At 53.3% G+C, this 20,644-nt stretch overlaps 1 protein-coding gene across 1 annotated transcript; it reads left to right on the top strand.

Annotated features, from left to right (window-relative positions):
- The first annotated feature begins 3,736 nt into the window (after nucleotides 1–3,736).
- Nucleotides 3,737–20,624, top strand: LOC129019802 (4-galactosyl-N-acetylglucosaminide 3-alpha-L-fucosyltransferase FUT5). Its single transcript, XM_054463111.2, has 2 exons — nucleotides 3,737–3,855; nucleotides 18,691–20,624. Exon 2 carries the CDS (start codon nucleotides 18,703–18,705, stop codon nucleotides 19,825–19,827), a length of 1,125 nt encoding a protein of 374 aa, XP_054319086.2. The 5' UTR covers nucleotides 3,737–3,855; nucleotides 18,691–18,702; the 3' UTR covers nucleotides 19,828–20,624.
- Nucleotides 20,625–20,644: the final 20 nt, after the last annotated feature.

Genomic DNA, 20,644 nt, shown 5'->3' with positions numbered 1-20,644 from the left:
GAGCCAGGCATGGTGGTACACACCTGTAGTCCCAGCTACTCAGGAGGCTAAGGTAGGAGAATCGCTTGAGCCCAGGAGTTTGAGGCTGCAGTAAGCTATGATCCTGCCACTGCGCTCCAGCCTGGGTAACAGAGTGAGACCCTGTCTCTAATAAAAGAGGGGCCCAGAGCCCTGAATGTCTTGGGGGTGCCACATCCCTGTGCCCACAGGGTCCCCAGCAGAGCACAGAGGGAGGAAGAGGGAGTAGACAGGGGTAGAGATCTTAGGAAAAAGGACGTGACGCTCTCCTGGCTGTGTTCTGGTGGGAGGCTCCAGCCTTAAAGCCTAAAGCCGGGTTAGTCATTACTTCAGGGCTCCAGAAGTCGGGGCAGGACTTTCCCCCCCCATCCTATCTGGCTTGGCGTCCAAGGCTAGAACCCAGTGGAGCCATAGTTCCCTGGTCCCACATCATCTTGGGCATCCCCTGCGTCCACAAGGGCCACGCAGCCAGCGAGCCATTTGGCCTATGGGGAAACTGAGGCATAGGGCAGCCCGGGCCTCCCTCCCTGCGTATCTCTTTTCTAGCCACCCTCCCTCCACTTGCTGTGGTCCTCCTCAAAGCGTGGGCGCTCAGAGGGGCCTGGTTTGGCCCCCAGCCCCACCATTGGCGCACACAGGTCCTTCCTCTGAGCCAGCCAAGCCTCTCCTCGGGCTTCCTGGAAAGCTGGGTGGTCGGGCCAACCTGCAAGGGGCTCGGCAGGCCTGGCCCTGTCCCTGGCCCCAGCCCAGCCCACATCTCACCTTCCAGGGGTCCCCACTGGGCTCTGAACCCTCGCTGAACCAGAGTAGGGAAGGTGTGAGCCAGGACAAGAGCAGGGCTCTGGGGGGCCTGGTGGGGGGGCCTGGTGGGGGATTCAGCCCAAACTGAGGGGCAGCAGGCAGAGCGATGGCCTGGCCTGAAATCTAGAGCCACCGCCCCCGCCATCCTAGCCTTTTCAAACCCGTCCAAAGTCTTCTATTTTGTCCATTTTTTTTTTCTCAGCGCACTTTTTTTTTTTTTTTTTTTTTTTTTTTTTTGAGACGGAGCCTTGCTCTGTCGCCCAGGCTGGAGTGCAGTGGCGCCATCACGGCTCACTGCAAGCTTTGCCTCCCGGGTTCACGCCATTCTCCTGCCTCAGCCTCCCGAGTAGGCGGGACTACAGGCGCCCGCACCAAGCCCGGCCAATTTTTTTGTATTTTTAGTAGAGACGAGGTTTCACTATGTTAGCCAGGATGGTCTTGATCTCCTGACCTCATGATCCTCCCGCCTCGGCCTCCCAAAGTGCTGGGATTACAGGCGTGAGCCACCGCACCCAGCCTTTCTCAGCACGCTTTCTAAAATGCATTTTACAGTTTATACTCCTTTTAGAGGTAAAACAGACTCATGCCATAGAATTTAAAAGATTCCAGAGGGTGTTTAGAATAAATACCAGCCACTCCCCAAGCCCCACGCCATCCCCAGAGGCCATTAGTCGGTTTGTTGTTTCTCCTTCCAGCCATGTTCCACGCCAAAACAAGCATGTCTGTGTATTTTCTTTTCCCCACGGAAACAACATCACACTCCCCTTGCTTTCTTGAGCTCAGCGTAGTTGACTCCTACAATGCATCTCGGATCTTTTCTTTGAGTGCAGAACTTTCCCCTCTTTTGTAACAACAGTGTAATATTCCATCTCGAGGCTGGACCATTGTTCTGGTGAAAGCACATGTCCTGGCCTCCAGTCTTCTGCTACTATACACCGGGCAGAATGAAGAAATTTTTTTTTTTTTTGAGACGGAGTCTCGCTCTGTCACCCAGGCTGGAGTGCAGTGGCACAATCTCGGCTCACTGCAAGCTCCACCTCCCGTGTTCACACCATCCTCCTGCCTCAGCCTCCTGAGTAGCTGGGACTACAGGCGCCCACCACCACGCCCGGCTAATTTTTTGTATTTTTAGTAGAGATGGGGTTTCACTGTGTTAGCCAGGATGGTCTCTATCTCCTGACCTCATGATCCGCCTGCCTCAGCCTCCCAAAGTGCTGGGATTACAGGCATGAGCCACCGAGCCTGGCCAAGAAATTGTAATAAATGTCATTTTTGGCTGGATGTGGTGGCTCATGCCTGTAATCCCAGCACTTTGGGAGGCCAAGGTGGGCAGATCACCTGAGCTCAGGAGTTTGAGACCAACCTGGCCAATGTGGTGAAACCCCATCTGTACTAAAAATACAAAAAATTAGCCGGGCATGGTGGCGCATGCCTGTAATCCCAGCTACTTGGGAGGCTGAAACAGGAGAATCACTTGAACCTGGAAGGTGGAGGTTGCAGTGAGCCAAGATCAGGCCATTGCACTCCAGCCTGGGCGACAGAGCAAAACTCCATCTAAAAAAAAAAAAAAAAAAAGTTCATAGTTGACATGAGGGTTCACTCTTGGTGTTGTATGCATATATTATGTGGGTTTGGATGAATGTGTAATGACATATGTCTACCATTACAGTATCATGCAGAGTAGTTTCACTACCCTAAAAATCCACTGTGCTCTGCCTGTTCATCCCTTCCTCCCTCAGCCCCTGACAGCCACTGACCTTTTTACTGTCTCCATAGTTTTCCTCTTTCTGGAATATTCTGTAGCTAGAGTCATACAGTGTGTCACTTTTCAAATGGGCTTCTTTCACTCAGTAATATGCATTGAAGGGCTGGGCGCGTTGGCCCACGCCTGTAATCCCAGCACCTTGGGAGGCGGAGGCAGGCCTGAAGTCAGGAGTTCGAGACCAGCCTGGCCAAGATGACAAAACCCCGTCTCTACTAAATATACAAAAATTAGCCAGGTGTGGTGGCCAGTGCCTGTTATCTCAGCTACTCGGGAGGTTGAGGCAGGAGAATTGCTTGAACCTGGGGAATGGGGGAGAGGTTACAGTGAGCCAAGATCGTGCCACTGCACTCCAGCCTGGGCAACAAGAGCGAAACTCCGTCTTAAAAAAAAAAAATGCATTTAAGGTTTCTCTCTGTCTTTTCATGGTTTGACAGCTCATTTCTTTTTAGCACTGAAATATATATATATATATATTTTAGACGGAGTCTTGCTCTTTCACCCAGGCTGGAGTGCAGTGGCGCGATCTCAGCTCACTGCAACCTCTGCCTCATGGGTTCAAGCGATTCTCCTGCCTCCTGAGTAGCTGGGACTACAGGTTCGTGCCATCACGCCCAGCTAATTTTTGTATTTTTAGTAGACAGGGTTTCGCCATGTTGGCCAGGCTGGTCTCGAACTCCTGACCTCAGGTAATCCACCCACCCCTGCTTCCCAAAGTGCTAGGATTACAGCTGTGAGCCACCATGCCTGGCCTGAATAATATTTTATCATCTGAACACACCACAGTGTTCTTACCCATTCTCCTGCTGAAGGACATCTTGGCTGCTTCCCAATCTTGGCAACTGTGAATAATGCTGCTGTAAACGTCTGTGTGTAGGTTTTTGTGTGGATGTTAGGTTTTCAGTTCCTTTGGGTAAACACCTAGGAGAGCCATTTCTAGGTCTCATCGTAAGAGTATGTTTAGTTTTATAAGAAACTACCAAACTGTTCCAAAGTGGCTGTACCATTCTGCATTCTCACCGGCAATGAATGACACTTCCTGTTGCTCCCTGTCCTCAGGGGTTCGTGGCATTTGGGGTTGGTGTTGGCAGGGCTTTGGATTTGGCCATTCTAATAGGTGTGTAGGGACATTTTTTTTCTTTTTTCTGTTTTGAGGCGGTCTCACTCTGTCACCAGGCCGGAGTGCAATGGCGTGATCTCGGCTCACTGCAACCTCCACCTCCCGGGTTCAAGCGATTCTCCTGACTCAGCCTCCTGAGTAGCTGGGACTACAGGTGCGTGCCATCACATCCAGTTAATTTTTGTATTTTTAGTAGAGATGGGGTTTCTCCATGTTGGCCAGGATGGTCTTGATCTCTTGACCTCGTTATCTGCCTGCCTTGGCCTCCCAAAGTGCTGGGATTACAGGTGTGAGCCACGGCACCCAGCCTTGTCTGTTTGTTGTTTTTTTTTTAAGAGACAGGATCTCCCTTTGTCATCCAGGCTGGAGTGCAGTGGAGCATCATAGCTCACTGCAGCCTCCAACACCTGGGCCCAAGCAATCCTCCCACCTCAGCCGCCCAAGTAACTGGGACTACAGGTGTGCACCATCACACCCTGATTTTTTTTATTCCCCATCTTGCCCAGGCTGGTCTCCTACTCCTGGGCTCATGTTATCCACCTGTCTCAGCCTCCCAAAGTGCAGTGATTACAGGTGTGAGCCACTGCACCAGGCCAATTTGCCTAAAATTTTAAATAAACACCTGCTGCCCCTTCTCTGGGTTCCCAAGCACAGTTCCAGCAACTTCTGTACATGATTTATTTGCCATCTCAGTGCAATTTGGGTTACGACAGGGTTGCTGGTGTCTCATTTTTACAGATGGGAAAAACAAGGCTCAGAGAGGCATAGTTACCCAGGGTCACACAGCAAATGGGGGCCAAGCCAGGGCAGCTGTGACTGATACTGGAGCACAGTCTGTCCACTGTGAGCTGGACCTTGCCCAAGACAGACCGAGTCCCCACTCCCAAGGCTCACAGCCCAGTGGGGTAGACAACACATAACTGGGCAGTTACAACTCGGGCCGAGCAGGGTATGATGAGGTCACACAGGCAGATGGGGACCCATGGGGACCCAGAGGAGGTACCTGACCCAGCCAGGGTGAGGAGGCTTCCAGGGGAAGGGGGCTTGCCAGGAAGGGAAAAGAGTTGCCCAGGAGAGAGGAACAGCAAGTGTGATAGCTCAGAGGAGAGACAGAAAGGAGAGTGGCTAAGAGCACGGAAGAGTCTGAGGTTCTAGATCCTTCTCTGGGCGTCAGTTTCCACTCCTTAGCCGTGAGCCACTCTCTTGAGCAAGTCTGGCACATGGGGAGCTGGAAGGTCAAGGCTGGGGCATCCATCCTACCCCTGCCTGCGATATGGGGAGGCAGGAGTGCCAGAGCAGCCCCCTCTGCATCTGGGGGGCCCAGCAGGACCCCATCCAGGTGGAGACTGGGAAGGGTGAAGGCATCCAGAGGTGCTTCCCTGGACTCCTGCCTCGACAGGAAAGGAAATGGCAGGCTGGGGGTGGCAGAAGTCTGTTTCCCGCCCCTGCCCCAAATTGGATGCTTCCTGCCCCAGGCCAGCTCCTTGGTGGAACGGGACCCCCTTCCCACCCGTTACTGCCTCTCTAATGGAGGCCTCACCCCCATTAGTGAGGCCGCCCACTGCAAGCCTGGGAGTCCCAGGTGTTCCCAGCCCGCACTCCCCCTGCCAAGTGACGACCGTTAAAGATGAATAATGAGCCTGGCAGGAGGGACCTGGGAGGTGGTGAGGGGCTGGCCCAGGGGGTGGGGGCCAGGGAGGCCCCGAAGCCTCCTCCATCTGGCTGGTCCCGGAGGCACCTGGGAAGCCCATTAGGAAGGCGTCGCGTCCTGGAAGCCACCTGAGTGCCTGGTGTGGCTCTGACTTCACCTCCTTACTGCCTGCCTTTGCTCTTAGCACCTGCCCCCTACAGGGACCGCCCCCCACCCCCACCCAGCTGAAGTCATCAGAGTTAGCAAATAAAAATCCAAGACATCCAGTTAAGTTTGGATTTCAGATAGATCATGAATCACGGCTTGGCGTAAGTATATCCCATGCAAATCTTGGGATATACTTACAGCATCATTCATTCCTTTTATTTTTTTTTTATTTTTTATTTTTTGAGATGGAGTTTTGCTCTGTTGCCCATGCTGGAGTCCGGTGGCGCGATCCTGGCTCACTGCAACCTCCGCCTCCCAGGTTCAAGCGATTCTCGTGCCTCAGCCTCCCAAAGTGCTGGGATTATAGGCATGAGGAACTGCACTGGTCTGGAGTGGATTTTTTTTTTTTTTTAATTTTTTTGAGACAGAGTCTTGCTCTGTCACCCAGGCTGGAGTGCAGTGGCACAATGTCAGCTCACTGCAACGTCTGCCTCCCGGATTCAAGTGATTCTTCTGCCTCAGCCTCCTGAGTAGCTGGGACTACAGATGCGCACCCCCACGCCCAGCTTATTTTTGTGGAGTGGATGTATTTTAATATCTCACCATCTGCACAAGGTTTCCACAGCCCACCAGCCCTGTCTCCGCCCCCTCCTTGACCCTTCCCTGGCTCAGTGAGGGTGTTTTAGGTCCCCAGCAGGTCACTGGCGCAGCAGGCATCTCTTGGAATTTGCACAAAAAGACCCAAAGTTACTGTAACTCTGGAAACCTCTGGAGAGGTCCCTAGGGGAGAGTGAGTGAGGGGCCGCATGCCCGCCTCCCCCAAGGACTCATCACTCAGGGTCTCTTTCATCTCCCCTGGCTTTCAGGGAGGCCTCCAGGTGAGAACACACTCCCTGAATCCCAGGTTCGAGTCCTGACTCTGCTGCTTGCGAGTTTTGTGGCTATCAGCCTCCCTTTTTCTCGGTGCCTTGGTTTCCTCACCTGTAAAATGGGGATAAATCACAATGCCATTACTGATAGCAGCTGTTGGGGTTGTTGAGAGGACCAAGTGCATTGATTTCTTCAAGGAGCTTGGTCCAGCATACAGCGCTCACTTAAGTGATGGCCGGGGCCCCAGCCTCCCTCCTGGCCCAGGGGGAGGGGCTGAGCGGGAAGTGGAGGTTAATTTTAGCCCTGATGACACCCGCTGGCCGCCTGCCTTGTCCAAACATCCCCAGCCAGGCGTGAGGTTCAAAGCATCCCCCCACCCCCAGCCTCTGACATCCAAGGAGCCTGTTTATTCGTTCTCGTCTGCGGCAGCATTCTTTGCCTGCCTCCGCCTGCCACCCGGCCTCCTCCATCTCCAGCCCTGTGAGGTCCCGCCCTGTGTCACTGGGGGTGAGGTCCACCTCACCTGCAGATCCCCCTGAGACAGGCTGTAATCTCTGGGGCGGTCGGTAGGGGGTAGGGAAGGGGCAGGGGGAGGGTCACTCCTGCCCCAAAGTCCAAAGATCTTCAGTCTTCGTTTATAATTCTACAAGTGAGAATTCAAGCTTCCATCACAGACAAGGACATTTATTCAGCACCTGTTTACTGAGTGCCTACTGGGTGCCAGGTCATACTGGGGACCCAAGCCCTGCCCCATGAGCCGCCCAATCTGGGGAAGACACTGACAATCCAAGAAATAAACAGGATCTTTTTTTTTTTTTTTTGAGATAGAGTTTCACTCTTGTTGCCCAGGCTGGAGTGCAATGGCGCAATCTAGGCTCACCGCAACCTCCATCTCCCAGGTTCAAGTGATTCTCCTGCCTCAGTCACCTGAGTAGCTGGGATTACAGGCATGCACCACCACGCCCGGCTAATTTTGTATTTTTAGTAGAGAGAGGGTTTCTCCATGTTGCGGGGAGTGTATGGAGACACCACCTTGGGAAGAGATGCGCCAGAATTTGCAGTCCTCTCCGTCCCTGTTGGCGTACCCTGGAGGATAGAAATTTTTCCCTACCCAGACTCTCAGAATGTTCCAAAGACCTCAACTGGTCTCAAACTCCCGACTTCAGGAATTCCCCCCATCTTGACCTCCCAAAGTGCTGGGATTATAGGCCTCAGCCACCGCGCCCGGCCAATTTTTTTTTTTTTTTTTTTGGAAACGGAGTCTCTGTTGCCCAGGCTGTAGTGCAGTGGCGCGATCTCGGCTCACTGCAACCTCCGCCTCTGAGGTTCATGCAATTCTTGAGCCTCAGCCTCCCAAGTAGCTGGGATTACAGGCGCTCACCACCCCGCCCAGCTAATTTTTCTATTTTGACTAGAGGCAGGGTTTCACTGTGTTGGCCAGACTGGTCTCGAACTCCTTACCTCGTGATCCACCCACCTCAGGCTCCCAAAGTGCTGGGATTACAGGCGTGAGCCCCTGTGCCCAGCCTATTTATTTTTACTTATTTATTGAGTGAGTGAGTGATACAGAGTTTTGCTCTGTCTCCCAGACTGGAGAGCAGTGAAAGTGATGTGATCTCATCTTACTGCAACCTCCACCTCCTGGGTTCAAGTGATTCTCCTGCCTCATCCTCATGAGTAGCTGGGATTACAGGTGCCCACCATCATGCCCAGCTCATTTTTTGTAAGGCTCTGCCCTTGTTCTGAAGTCAAATCTCAACACTGTCTCCCTCTGGGAGGGGGAGTGACCAGGGGCTACAGCTGGGCTGAAGGCCTAAGTGGCTGCAGGTGGATACCAAGTATAAATTGAGGTCTTTGGAACATTCTCAGAGTCTGGGTAGGGGAAAATTTCTACTCTTCAGAGAACGTCAACAGGGACAGAGCGGGCCGTAAATCCTGGTTCATCTTCCCAAGGTGAGTGGCGTCTCCATACACTCCCTGCAGGGCTGGCCCAGGTGCCCAGGTCGCTGGCTCTACTGGCTGTAATTTTTGCTGATGGAGAGACAGGTGTCTTAGAAACCTTGAAAACATCGCCTGAAAACAAACCAAGAAAATTATGCTTTTCGGCCGGGCGTGGTGGCTCACTCCTGTAATCCCAGCACTTTGGGAGGCCAAGACAGGCTGATCACGAGGTCAGGAGATTGAGACCATCCTGGCTAATACGGTGAAACCCCGTCTCTACTAAAAATACAAAAAATTAGCCAGGCATGGTGGCACGTGCCTGTAATTCCAGCTACTTGGGAGGCTGAGACAGGAGAATCACTTGAACCCAGGAGGCGGAGGTTGCAGTGAGCTGAGATTGTGCCACTGCACTCCAGCCTGGGCGGGCGACAGAGGGAGACTCCGTCTGAAAAAAAAAAAAAAAAAAAAGGAAAGAAAATTACGCTTTTCACCTCCAGGTTCCAACAGACCACCTCCTAACCGTTTTCGTTCTCGGAAATACCTTCAATGGGCCGGGTGCGGTGGCTCACGCCTGTAATCCCAGCACTTTGGGATACCGAGGCGGGCGGATCACTTGAGGTCTGGAGTTCGAGAACAGCCTGGCCAACATGGTGAAACACCATCTCTACTTAAAATACAAAAATTAGCTGGACATGGTGGCGGGCATCTGTAATCCCAGCTACTCGGGAGGCTGAGGCATGAGAATCGCTTGAACTTGGTAGGGGGGAGGTTGCAGCGAGTCGAGATCGCACCACTGCACTCCAGCCTGGGCGACAGAGCAAGACTCAGTCTTTTTTTTTTTAAAAAAAAGAAAATACCTCCATTAGCTTTTCTGATTCTAAAATTGCCACTCGCACACTTCACAAAACCTTTCCAGAATGAGAGAAAGGCCTCTTTGTTCCCCGGCCCCATGTATTCCCTGGAATTTTCTCTCCCCAGGCAGGGAGGTAAATGCTATTGTTATTTTTTCACACACAAGGTTTTGCAATGGGCTTTATTTCCACTCCACAATAGATGGCCCCACAGCTTTTATTTCTAGAAATTGGAAAATGAAGCGTGTCCAGCCCCCGCCTCTTCACCCACCACAGGCTGAAATTTAAGCTGCGTGAACCCGGCTGGGCCTGGGTACCAGGGGTGGGCAGACCCCAGCGTGTTGGTGCCAGGGGGCCCGGGGGTGAGGCCAGGGTCAGGTTTCTAGGGGTGCCAGGTTTCTGTCACCGTCACCTGGGGCTTCCCACGCTCCCTGTTAGTGGCCCCAGCACCATGTAGATGAGCAGGGAGAGGCTGAGTTCTTAAAAGTATTACAGGAGGGGAAACCGAGGCCCACAGAGGGCCAGGGACCCAGGCCAAACATTCCAGTCTGAAGAGGGGGGTACACAGAGACCCTGTGGGGTGGTAGGAGGATCAGCGTGACCTTCCAGGTCACCTCAGCCTCCTGAAGAAGGTGCCGGCAGTGGCTCCACTCTACAGAGGAGGTGGCTGACGCCCAGAGAAGTTGAGGAACTCACTCAAGGCCACACAGCTGCCAGAGGTGAAAGTCGGTTTTCTGAAGATCTCAGGGTCAAGAACTCCAAAGTCAGGCAAGTCCCCCATAGAGCCCTGCTCCACCACTTAGGGGCTGCAGGTGGCTTGTGACTGTAAGTGAGGATGTCTGGAACATTCTAGTGTTGGGGGAAATTGCTGCTCTCTGGAGAATGCTGAGGGGGACCTGGTGGTGGAGGGTGGTGGTGACTCCCAGGTGCTCTCTGAGCCTCAGTTTCCCTGTCTGTACAGTGGACATGCAGAGGTGCCTCTGATGCCTCCCCCAGGCCCAGGTAGGACGGTGGAGGGGCATAGGGTGGGGAGGGTGTGGGGGGACTGGAGAGTCTCTGCCAAGCCCCCTGGTGGCCCCGGGCCTGAGCCAGCCTTGCTGGGCCCATCACTCAACTGCCACCCACACCACACACCTGGGCCCCTCTCCTCACCAGCTGGCTGCAAGCCAGGGGTCCTGGGAGGGGGACGGGGCCCTCGGCAGGCCAGGCCAAGGCTTCCTAACAGGCTGGGGCAGGCCCAGTCCCCAGGGGGTAAGAGGTGTGGGGACAGGCTGCTCTGTCCCCTGACGCCCCTGGAGCCCCCGTGGTCTCCGCCTCTACCTGAGCTGATGTCAGAGTGAACAGCTCCCTTTCCCAACTTCTCTTTCTCTCCCTCTGGAATTTCCTCTGAGGCTTAGAGGGACATGGAAACCCTCCTTGGGTTGCACAAGGGCAGAAGCCCAGCCACCTGGCCAACGCTGGGGGACTCTGGCCTGCCCCCTCTGGAACGCCAGCACTGCCCTCAACCCCCCATTGTCTCCCCATGTGCCCCAGATCTCACATGTGGTTCATGGCGCACCCAGCCCAGCCTATGGGGCCTTCTCCCTCCTCCTGACCGGCAGCTGCCCTTGGCTCCCAGCTGTTAGGCCCCAAGGGGAGAGAAATTTCCAGCAGGCTGACAGCTTTATCACCCACCCAGCCCAGGCTGAGGGAGGAGCTGGGGTGTCCAATGAAGACCAAGACCCCAGTGAGGGGCACAGATGGCCTCACCGCACCCCCTAAGCAAGTCTCAGCTCATCTGAGCCAGAGGGAAGAGATCCTCGTGGCCTGAGCCTAGCATCAGGGGCACAGGGGTGGCTGCAGGAGCCAATAGAAGGGACTGATCTGGCTGGGAGGGCAGGAGAGCCCCTATCTGGGGAGGCTCCCTGGAGGAGCTGTTTTCACCGAGCCCTGAAGGATGACTGGGAATTAAGCAGGAGGAAGGGGGCAGAGAGTACAGCTGTCCAGCTGGAGACTGCCTGATGCGATTGAGACTCCCAGTGACTTGAGTAATGAGCTCCCTCTCTCAGGACCTGTCTTCACATCCACAGGACAGCTGTGTGGGATGGAAGCCTTGCTGGTCCAGGCTTGGCTGGGGCTCTAGGACAAAGTGACACCAAGACTGAGAGCCCCATGAGTTATGTTTGTTTTTTTTTTTTTTCTTTTTGTGATGGAGTCTCACTCTGTCACCCAGGCTGGAGTGCAGTGGCCCAATCTTGGCTCACTGCAAACCTCCGCCTCCCGGGTTCAAGCGATTCTCCTGCCTCAGCTTCCAGAGTAGCTGGGATTACAGGTGTGCACCACCACACCCGGCTAATTTTTGTATTTTTTAGCAGAGATGGGGTTTCACCATGTTGGCCAGGCTGGTCTCAAAACTCCTGACCTCAGGTGATCCGCTCACCTCGGCCTCCCAAAGTGCTGGGATTATGGGTGTGAGCCACCATGCCCAGCCTCTATGAGTTATGTTTTAATCAGTCACAGACAATGCCCCCAGCAAGGACATGAACAGAGAACAGACTCAGGTCATCCCTTCTGGAAATGGCTTGCCTGGGAGACCGCAGTCCCTGGCCCAGCCCTGGCCAGTCGATCCTCCCCACTGGCCTGGGCCTGGCTGGGAACTGAGATGGTGAAAGTCTGGGGCAGCGTGAAGCGGCCTCCTGGAAATTATTTCTAGAACAGGGAAGTCATGATACCTGAAGATGAAACGTGGGCTCTGTCACCTCTGTACCCAGCTTGGGAGTGACAGAGTTTAAGGACATCCTCTGTCAAAGACATTCTTCCACATCATTTCTCTTCTGCATTCCAGGAAACTTAGCTGGCTCCCTGGACTTCTACACTGCCCTGCAGGAGTGGGCGGGGAAAGGGAGTGGCTTTGAGGCACACAGAGGGGCTTGGTGAGGCCACCAGAGGCAGCCTCGGCCACCAATGTGGGGCCTGTGCCTAGTGTGTCAGAAGAGAGCATCTCAGGACGGGCTTGGGGGCTCCCGCCTGTAATCCCAGCACTTTGGGAGGCTGAGGTGGGCTGATCACCAGGTCAGGAGTTCGAGACCAGCCTGGCCAACATGGTGAATCCCCATCTCTAATAAAAATACAAAAATTAGGCGGGTGTGGTGACGGGTACTTGTAATCCCAGCTCCTGAGGCTGAGACAGGTGACTCTCTTGAACCCGGGAGGCAGAGGCTACAGTGAGCCAAGATCGCGCCACTGCACGCCAACCTGCACTCCAGCCTGGGCAACAGAGCAAGACTATCTCAAAAAAAGAGCATCTGAAACCACACATCAACATGGTAACCCCTCTGCTTGAAGCCTCCCATGGCTCCCTATTGCCCTGGTGCTGAACACCCCATGGCTGACCGTGGCCTGGCCTCTGCCACAGCTCTGCCGCCTCTCCCATGGTGAAGACCCAGCCTGCTGAGACTCCCCCCAGTTCCTCCAACGTGCCTGGACCTCTGCTCCCTTGGGGCCTTTGCATAGGTTGTTCCCTCTACCCAGAATGCTTTTCCCTCTACCCACAATGCTTTTCCCTCCCTGTTTTATTTAGAAGGCCACAATTTTAATTGTTAGTTCCCTTATAAGGCTCGTGTATTGTCTGACTCACCCTCCAGCTCCTTGCAGGAGTGCTTGGCCTGGCACTTAGTAAGTGCTTAGGAAATATTTGTGGTTTTGTGTTTTTTTTTTTTGTGAGACAGAGTCTTGCTCTGTTGCCCAGGCTGGAGTGCAGTGGCTCGATCTCAGCTCACTGCAGCCTTTGCCTCCTGGGTTCAAGTAATTCTCCTGCCTCAGCCTCCTGAGTACCTGGGATTACAGGCATGCACCACCACGCCCGGCTAATTTTTTTTTAATAGAGACGGGGGTTTCACCACGTTGGCCAGGCTGGTCTCGAACTCCTGACCTCAGGTGATCCACCCGCCTCAGCCTCCCAACGTGGTGGAATTACAGGCGTGAGCCACCGTGTCCAGCCTGGGCATCCTTTTTCTAGAAAAAAATACCTTGGGTTCAACTTGGGTGGGACCTCAGCCCTGACCACCCCTGAATTACCCATTTCCCCCAATCTACCCTTCTTTTTTTTTTTTTTTTTAATTGAGATGACGTCTTGCTCTGTTGCCCAGGCTGCAGTGCAGTGGTGTGATCTCGGCTCACTGCAACCTCCACCTCCCAAGTTCAAGCAATTCTCCGGCCTCAGCCTCCCAAAGTGCTAGGATTACAGGTGTGACCCACCACACCTGGCCCCAATCTACCCTTCTATAGCTCATTAACATATATTTCACTATCTCCTAAGAGGGGCTACCATGAACCCAGGGCCCATGTAATTCCATCTTAATATCAATTACTTTATAAAAATTAACCTGTGCCTGGCCAGGCACGGTGGCTCACACCTGTAATCCCAGTGCTTTGGGAGGCCGAGGCTGGCAGATCACGAGGTCAGGAGATCGAGACCATCCTGGCTAACACGGTCAAACTTCGTCTCTACTAAAATATAAAAAATTAGCTGGGCGTGGTGGCCAGGCCCGTGTAGTCCCAGCTACTTGGGAGGCTGAGGCAGGAGAATGGCGTGAACCCGGGAGGCGGAGCTTGCAGTAAGCCAAGATAGCGTGACTGCACTCCAGCCTGGGCGACAGAGCGAGACTCCGTCTCAAAAATAAAATAAAAATAGAAATTAACCTGTGCCTTTGGCTCTAGAGTCCAATGGTACAAAGCAGTAATTGGTCAAAGTTCAACCTCCCTCCCACTCTGGGCTCCGACTGTGCCCTGAGGGCCTATGGTTTGAATCTCTTTCCAGAACCTTGGCATGAGCTTGGGACTGGGTGTCTGGATCACTTCATCACACCCAGGTCACCTGCTGCAAGGTTAAGACCAACTTGGCCCAATGGAGAAAGCAGGCAACCACTACATCATTTTAAAACAGCTGCATTGGCTGGGCGTGGTGGCTTATGCCTATAATCCCAGCACTTTGGGAGGCCAAGGCGGGTGGATCACTTGAGGTCAGGAGTTCGAGACCAGCCTGGCTAACATGGTGAAACCCCGTCTCTACTAAAAATATAAAAATTAGCTGGGTATTGTGGTGTGTGTCTGTAATTCCAGCTACTTGAGAGGCTAAGGCAGGAGAATCACTTGAACACGGGAGGTGGAGGTTGCAGTGAACTGAGATTGTGCCACTGCATTCCAGCCTGGGCAACAGAGCAAGACTCAGTCTCAAAAATAAATAAAACAGTTTCATCAGGATGTAATTCACATACCATACAGTGAGCCCACTTAAGGTGTACAAGTAAATAAGTCAATGGTTTTTGGTGTGTTACCTTTTTTTTTTTTTTTTGGAGACGGAGTCTCACTCTGTCGCCCAGGCTGGAGTGCAGTGGCGCGATCTCAGCTCACTGCAAGCTCCGCCTCCCGGGTTCAAGCCATTCTCCTGCCTCAGCCTCTCGAGTAGCTGGGACTACAGGCGCCCGCCACCATGCCCGGCTAATTTCTTTTTCTATTTTTAGTAGAGATGGGGTTTCACCATGTTAGGATGGTCTCAATCTCCTGACCTGGTGATCCGCCCGCCTCGGCCTCCCAAAGTGCTGGGATTACAGGCGTGAGCCACCGCGCCCAGCCACCTTATTTTTAAATTGTAATTCCATATATCCATACATATATGTATAACATAAAAGTCACCATTTAGGCTTTTTTTTTTTTTTTTTTATGAGACAGAGTTTTGCTCTTGTTGCTCACTGCAATCTCCACCTCCCGGGTTGAAGTGAGTCTTCTGCCTCAGCCTCTTGAGTAGCTGGGATTACAGGTGTGCACAACCATGCCCAGCTAATTTTTATATTTTTAGTAGAGACAGGGTTTCACCATGTTGGCCAGACTGGTCTCAAACTCCTGACCTCAGGTGATCCTCCCGCCTCAGCCTCCCAAAGTGCTGGGATGACAGGTGTGAGCCACCGCGCCTGGCCCATTTAGGCATTTTTAAGCATACAATTCAGTGGCATCACGTGCAGTGTTGTGCAACCATCACTCCAGCATCTTTCCAAAACTTTCATCACCCCAAACAGAAACTCTGGACCCATTAAACAAACATTCTCTTCTCTCCTCCAGCCTCCAGTCACCTCTGTTCTACTTCCTGTCTCTCTGTATTGGCTCATCCTGGACATTTCCTAGAAATGGGATCACACACTGTGTGGCATTTTGTGTCTGGCTTCTCTCATTGAGTGTGATGTCCTCAACCTTCATCCACGCTGTGGCCTGTGTGAGAGCCTCGCTCCTTTTCTTTTTTTTGAGACAGAGTCTTGCCCTGTTGCCCAGGCTGGAGTGCAATGGCACAATCTCGGTTCACTGCAACCTCCGTCTCCCGGGTTCAAGCGATTCTCCTGCCTCAGCCTCCCAAGTAGCTGGGATTATAGGCATGCGCCACCATGCCTGGCTCTTTTTTTATATCTTAAGTAGAGACAGGTTTTCTTTTATTTTTTCTTTTTTTTGAGACGGAGTCTTGCTCTGTCGCCCGGGCTGGAGTGCAGTAGTGCAATCTCGGCTCACTGCCAGTTCCGCCTCCTGGGTTCACGCCATTCTCCTGCCTCAGCTTCCTGAGTAGCTGGGATTACAGGCGCCTACCACCATGCCCAGCTAATTTTTTTGTATTTTCAGTAGAGACTGGGTTTCACCGTGTTAGCCAGGATGGTCTCGATCTCCTGACCTCATGATCCGCCTGCCTCGGCCTCCCAAAGTGCTGGGATTACAGACGTGAGCCAATTCGCCCAGCCTTTTCATGGCTGAGTGATATTCCATTGTGTGGATGGATCACACTAGGTATATTTGTTCTTCTATTGATGGACATCTGGGTAGTTTCTACCTTTGGGCTGTTTGTTCTGTTGTGAGTCAGGCTGCTATGACCATGGGTGTACAAGTATCTGTTTGCGTCCTTTTGCTGTTATTTCTTTGGGGCTTCTATCTAGGAGGGGACTTGCTGGTGATGTGATAAGTATCTCTCAGGCTTTTCAGGGAAGCACCAAACTGTTTTCTATCCCGAATGTAATTTAAAATTTCCCGGCAACAGGCCGGGCACAGTGGCTCATGGTGACTCCATCTCAAAAAAAAATAATAATTTTAAAAAGAAAGAAAACTTCCCAGCAACCACATTAAAAAAGAATACCAGGAAATTTAGTGTTTTTCTTTTTTTTTTTTTTTTTTTTTTTTGAGATGGAGTTTCGCTTTTGTTGTCCAAGCTGGAATGCAGTGGAGTGATCTCAGCTCACTGCAACCCCCGCCTCCCGGGTTCAAGCAATTCTCCTGCCTCAGCCTCCCGAGTAGCTGGGATTATAGGCATGTGCCAGCACCTGGCTAATTTTTTGTATTTTTAGTAGAAACAGGGTTTCACCATGTTAGCCAGGCTGGCCTCGAACTCCTGACCTCAGGTGATCCACCCAATATTGCTGGTATTACAAGCGTGAGGCACCAGGTGTGGCCAATTTAATTTTAATGATATATTTTATTTCACCCAATACATCCAAAGCGTTATTTCAATATGTAATTAATGTAGAAAATCATTAATGAGCTACTTCACATCCTTTCTTTCATACTAAGAAATAACAATCGTATGGAAATTTGACACCATAAGCACCTCTCTTTTTAGGCACTAAATTTTGGGTAGCAATGGTGACATGTGTTTCTACCAAAACAATACTGTTGTGTTTGGTGGGGAAAAAAAAAAAATTTTATTTAGGCCAGGTGTGGTGGCTCACACCTGTAATCCCAGCACTTTGGGAGGCCGAGGCAGGTGGATCATTTGAGGCCAGGAGTTCAAGACCAGTCTGGCCAACATAGTGAAACCCTATCTCTACTAAAAATACAAAAATTAGCCGGGCATGGTGGTACCCACCTGTCATCCCAGCTACTCAGGAGGCTGAGGCACAAGAATCACTTGAACCTGGGAGGCAGAGGTTGCAGTGAGCCAAGTCTCAAAAGTAAATTTAAAAAAAAAAAAAAAGCAGGGCGCGGTGGCTCACACCTGTTAATTCCAGCACTTTGGGAGGCTGAGGCAGGCGGATCACGAGGTCAGATCGAGACTATCCTGGCTAACATGGTGAAACCCCATCTCTACTAAAAACACAAAGTTTTAGCTGGGCCGGGTAGCGGGTGCCTGTAGTCCCAGCTACTCAGGAGGCTGAGGCAGGAGAATGGCATGAACCTGGGAGGCAGAGCTTGCAGTGAGCCGAGATCGTGCCACTGCACTCCAGCCTGGGCAACGGGGAGATTCCGTCTAAAAAAAAAAAAAAAAAAAATTAGCTGGGCATGGTGGTGCTTGCCTGTAGTCCCAGCTATTCTGGAGGCTGAGGTGGGAGGATCATTTGAACCTGGGAGGCTGAGGCTTCAGTGAGCTGAGATCATGCTACTGCACTCCAGCCTGGGTAACAGAGGAAGACCCTGTGTTATAAATTTATTATTATTATTATTCTTATTTGAGACAGTCTCACTCTGTCACCCAGGCTGGAGTGCAGTGGTGTGATCTCCGCTCACTTCAAGTGATTCTCCTGCCTTAGCCTCCCAAGTAGCTGGGATTACAGGCACCACCACCACATCCGGCTAATTTTTGTATTTTTTAGTAGAGACAGAGTTTTGCCATGTTGGCCAGGCTGGTCTCGAACTCCTGACCTCAGGTGATCTGCCTGCCTTGGCCTCCCAAAGTGCTGGGATTACAGGCGTGAGCCCCCATGCCTGGCCTATAATTTTTTTTTTAATATACTGTTCAATTTTTAGATGTACATTTAAAATTGTAAACAGTCCACCCTGGCGTCCAAGCCTCACCTCACCTATCACAAAGCATGGTTCGGGTTCCCCCCCCTCCCCTCCGGTCGCCCTCTTAGCCTCTTTGAAGGTTTTTCTTCTCAGGCTTCCAGACCCAGTGCCTACACTCTGAGGGCCCTGGGCTCCCTCCAGTTCCGTGCTGGGCGTCTCCAGGACAAGCGAGGCTCCACGTCTTCCCCGAAAGCCTGCTCCTCCCTGGGGCCCCAGGTCCCCCCACTCCTTGCCTGGTCAGGCCCTGCCTTTCCTGAGTCTTCACACCTGCCCAGTCTCCCTCCTATCCTCCCCACCTCTCCCCAGCCTCAGCCTCTCCCCCAGGACGGGGACAGGGTGTCTGAGGGCCAGAGGGGTTAGCTTTGAGTGTCTGTTGATTGAAACACCAAGTGAATAGAAAATCAAGCCTAAACTGGCAGCCCTGAGCACTTCCTTTTCTTTGTCTGCAAACTGCTCAGGTGTCTCACCCCGCCAGGCTTTGGCACTGGCTCTTTCCTCATCCAAGGGACACCCTTTCCCTCAACTCCTACCTTATCTGGAGAACTCTTATGTTACCTGCAAAACCTAATCCCATTGTACCCTTCCCTGTCAGAGTTATAAATTCAATCCTCAACTCAGGGGTACTGGGGGCATTTATGACAAGCTGTGTCATAAATTATAACAGCTTCTCTCAGGACACGTGGCCAGAAAGTGGGTGATTTTCCTTAATGACTCTCACTCCTCTCACATCTCTTCCCAGCTACTCTGACCCATGGATCCCCTGGGCCCAGCCAAGCCACAATGGCCGTGGCGCCGCTGTCTGGCCGCGCTGCTGTTTCAGCTGCTGGTGGCTGTGTGTTTCTTCTCCTACCTGCGTGTGTCCCGAGACGATGCCACTGGATCCCCTAGGCCAGGGCTCATGGCAGTGGAACCTGTCACTGGGGCTCCCAATGGGTCCCGCTGCCAGGATAGCACGGCGACCCCTGCCCGCCCCACCCTCCTGATCCTGCTGTGGACGTGGCCTTTTACCACACCCATAGCTCTGCCCCGCTGCTCAGAGATGGTGCCCGGTGTGGCCGACTGCAACATCACTGCCGACTCCAGTGTGTACCCACAGGCAGACGCGGTCATCGTGCACCACTGGGATATCATGTACAACCCCGGTGCCAACCTCCCGCCCCCCACCAGGCCGCAGGGGCAGCGCTGGATCTGGTTCAGCTTGGAGTTCCCCAGCAACTGCCGGCACCTGGAAGCCCTGGACGGATACTTCAATCTCACCATGTCCTACCGCAGCGACTCCGACATCTTCACGCCCTACGGCTGGTTGGAACCGTGGTCCGGCCAGCCTGCCCACCCACCGCTCAACCTCTCGGCCAAGACCGAGCTGGTGGCCTGGGCGGTGTCCAACTGGAAGCCAAACTCCGCCAGGGTGCGCTACTACCAGAGCCTGCAGGCCCATCTCAAGGTGGACGTGTACGGACGCTCCCACAAGCCCCTGCCCCAGGGGACCATGATGGAGACGTTGTCCCGGTACAAGTTCTATCTGGCCTTCGAGAACTCCGTGCACCCCGACTACATCACCGAGAAGCTGTGGAGGAACGCCCTGGAGGCCTGGGCCGTGCCCGTGGTGCTGGGCCCCAGCAGAAGCAACTACGAGAGGTTCCTGCCGCCCGACGCCTTCATCCACGTGGACGACTTCCAGAGCCCCAAGGACCTGGCCCGGTACCTGCAGGAGCTGGACAAGGACCACGCCCGCTACCTGAGCTACTTTCGCTGGCGGGAGACGCTGCGGCCTCGCTCCTTCAGCTGGGCACTGGATTTCTGCAAGGCCTGCTGGAAACTGCAGCAGGAATCCAGGTACCAGACGGTGCGCAGCATAGCGGCTTGGTTCACTTGAGAGGCCGGCGTGGGGCCTGGGCTGCCGGGACCTCACTTTCCCACGGCCTCACCTACCTGCTAGGGTCTCACTAGTCTGGGGATTTACCTACCTGGGGCCTCACCTGCTGGAGTCTTTGGTGGCCAGGCATGTGACTTACCTGGGACTTCACATGCCGGGCTTCACAACTGCCAGGAGCCTCCCCTGCTGGGGACCTTGCCGGCTGGGGCTGGGGACGGTGCCTACTGGGGACCTTGCTTGTTGGAGGCTGCACCTACTGAGGATCTCAGCTGTCGGGGACTTTACCTGCTGGGACCTGCTTCCAGAGACCTTGCCACACTGAATGTCACCTGCTAGGGGCCTCACCCGCTGGGAGGCACAGGGCCCAAGGGAGCTGGATGTGTTGCCCAAGGTGTGCAGAGCAGGTCAGGGAAGGGCAGGGTCCCCTAAGGAGGAGGGCAAAGGGTATGTGTGTGACCGTCAGCAGTGGTGTGCACATGGCTGGGGGACACTCGGTGTGACCGCCAGCAGGTGGGTGTCACCAATGCATCACCATGGGTGTGACCTCAGCGTGACTCTGATAGTGCCTGTGGATGTGTTGCGATGCCTCACCCTAGAGGGCACTGGGCCCTGAGAACTGGTGCCCTTGAGGCCCTGCCCCCGGGCGATGGTGCAGGCTGGTTCGCTTGTGGTTTTATTGCTGTTGTTAACCACCCATGAGGGGTGCAAACAGTTAATGCTGTTAACATTTTCAGACGAGAATGCTTCAAGGAAAGCTCCTGTGTCCCCCCCCTCACTCTAGAACAGTGGTTCTCACGCAGGGCGATTCTATCCCCAA

Source organism: Pongo pygmaeus, chromosome 20 (assembly GCF_028885625.2).
Source record: "Pongo pygmaeus isolate AG05252 chromosome 20, NHGRI_mPonPyg2-v2.0_pri, whole genome shotgun sequence".
NCBI classification, from domain to species: Eukaryota; Metazoa; Chordata; class Mammalia; order Primates; family Hominidae; genus Pongo; species Pongo pygmaeus.
This window is presented reverse-complemented; position numbering and strand designations above follow the sequence as displayed.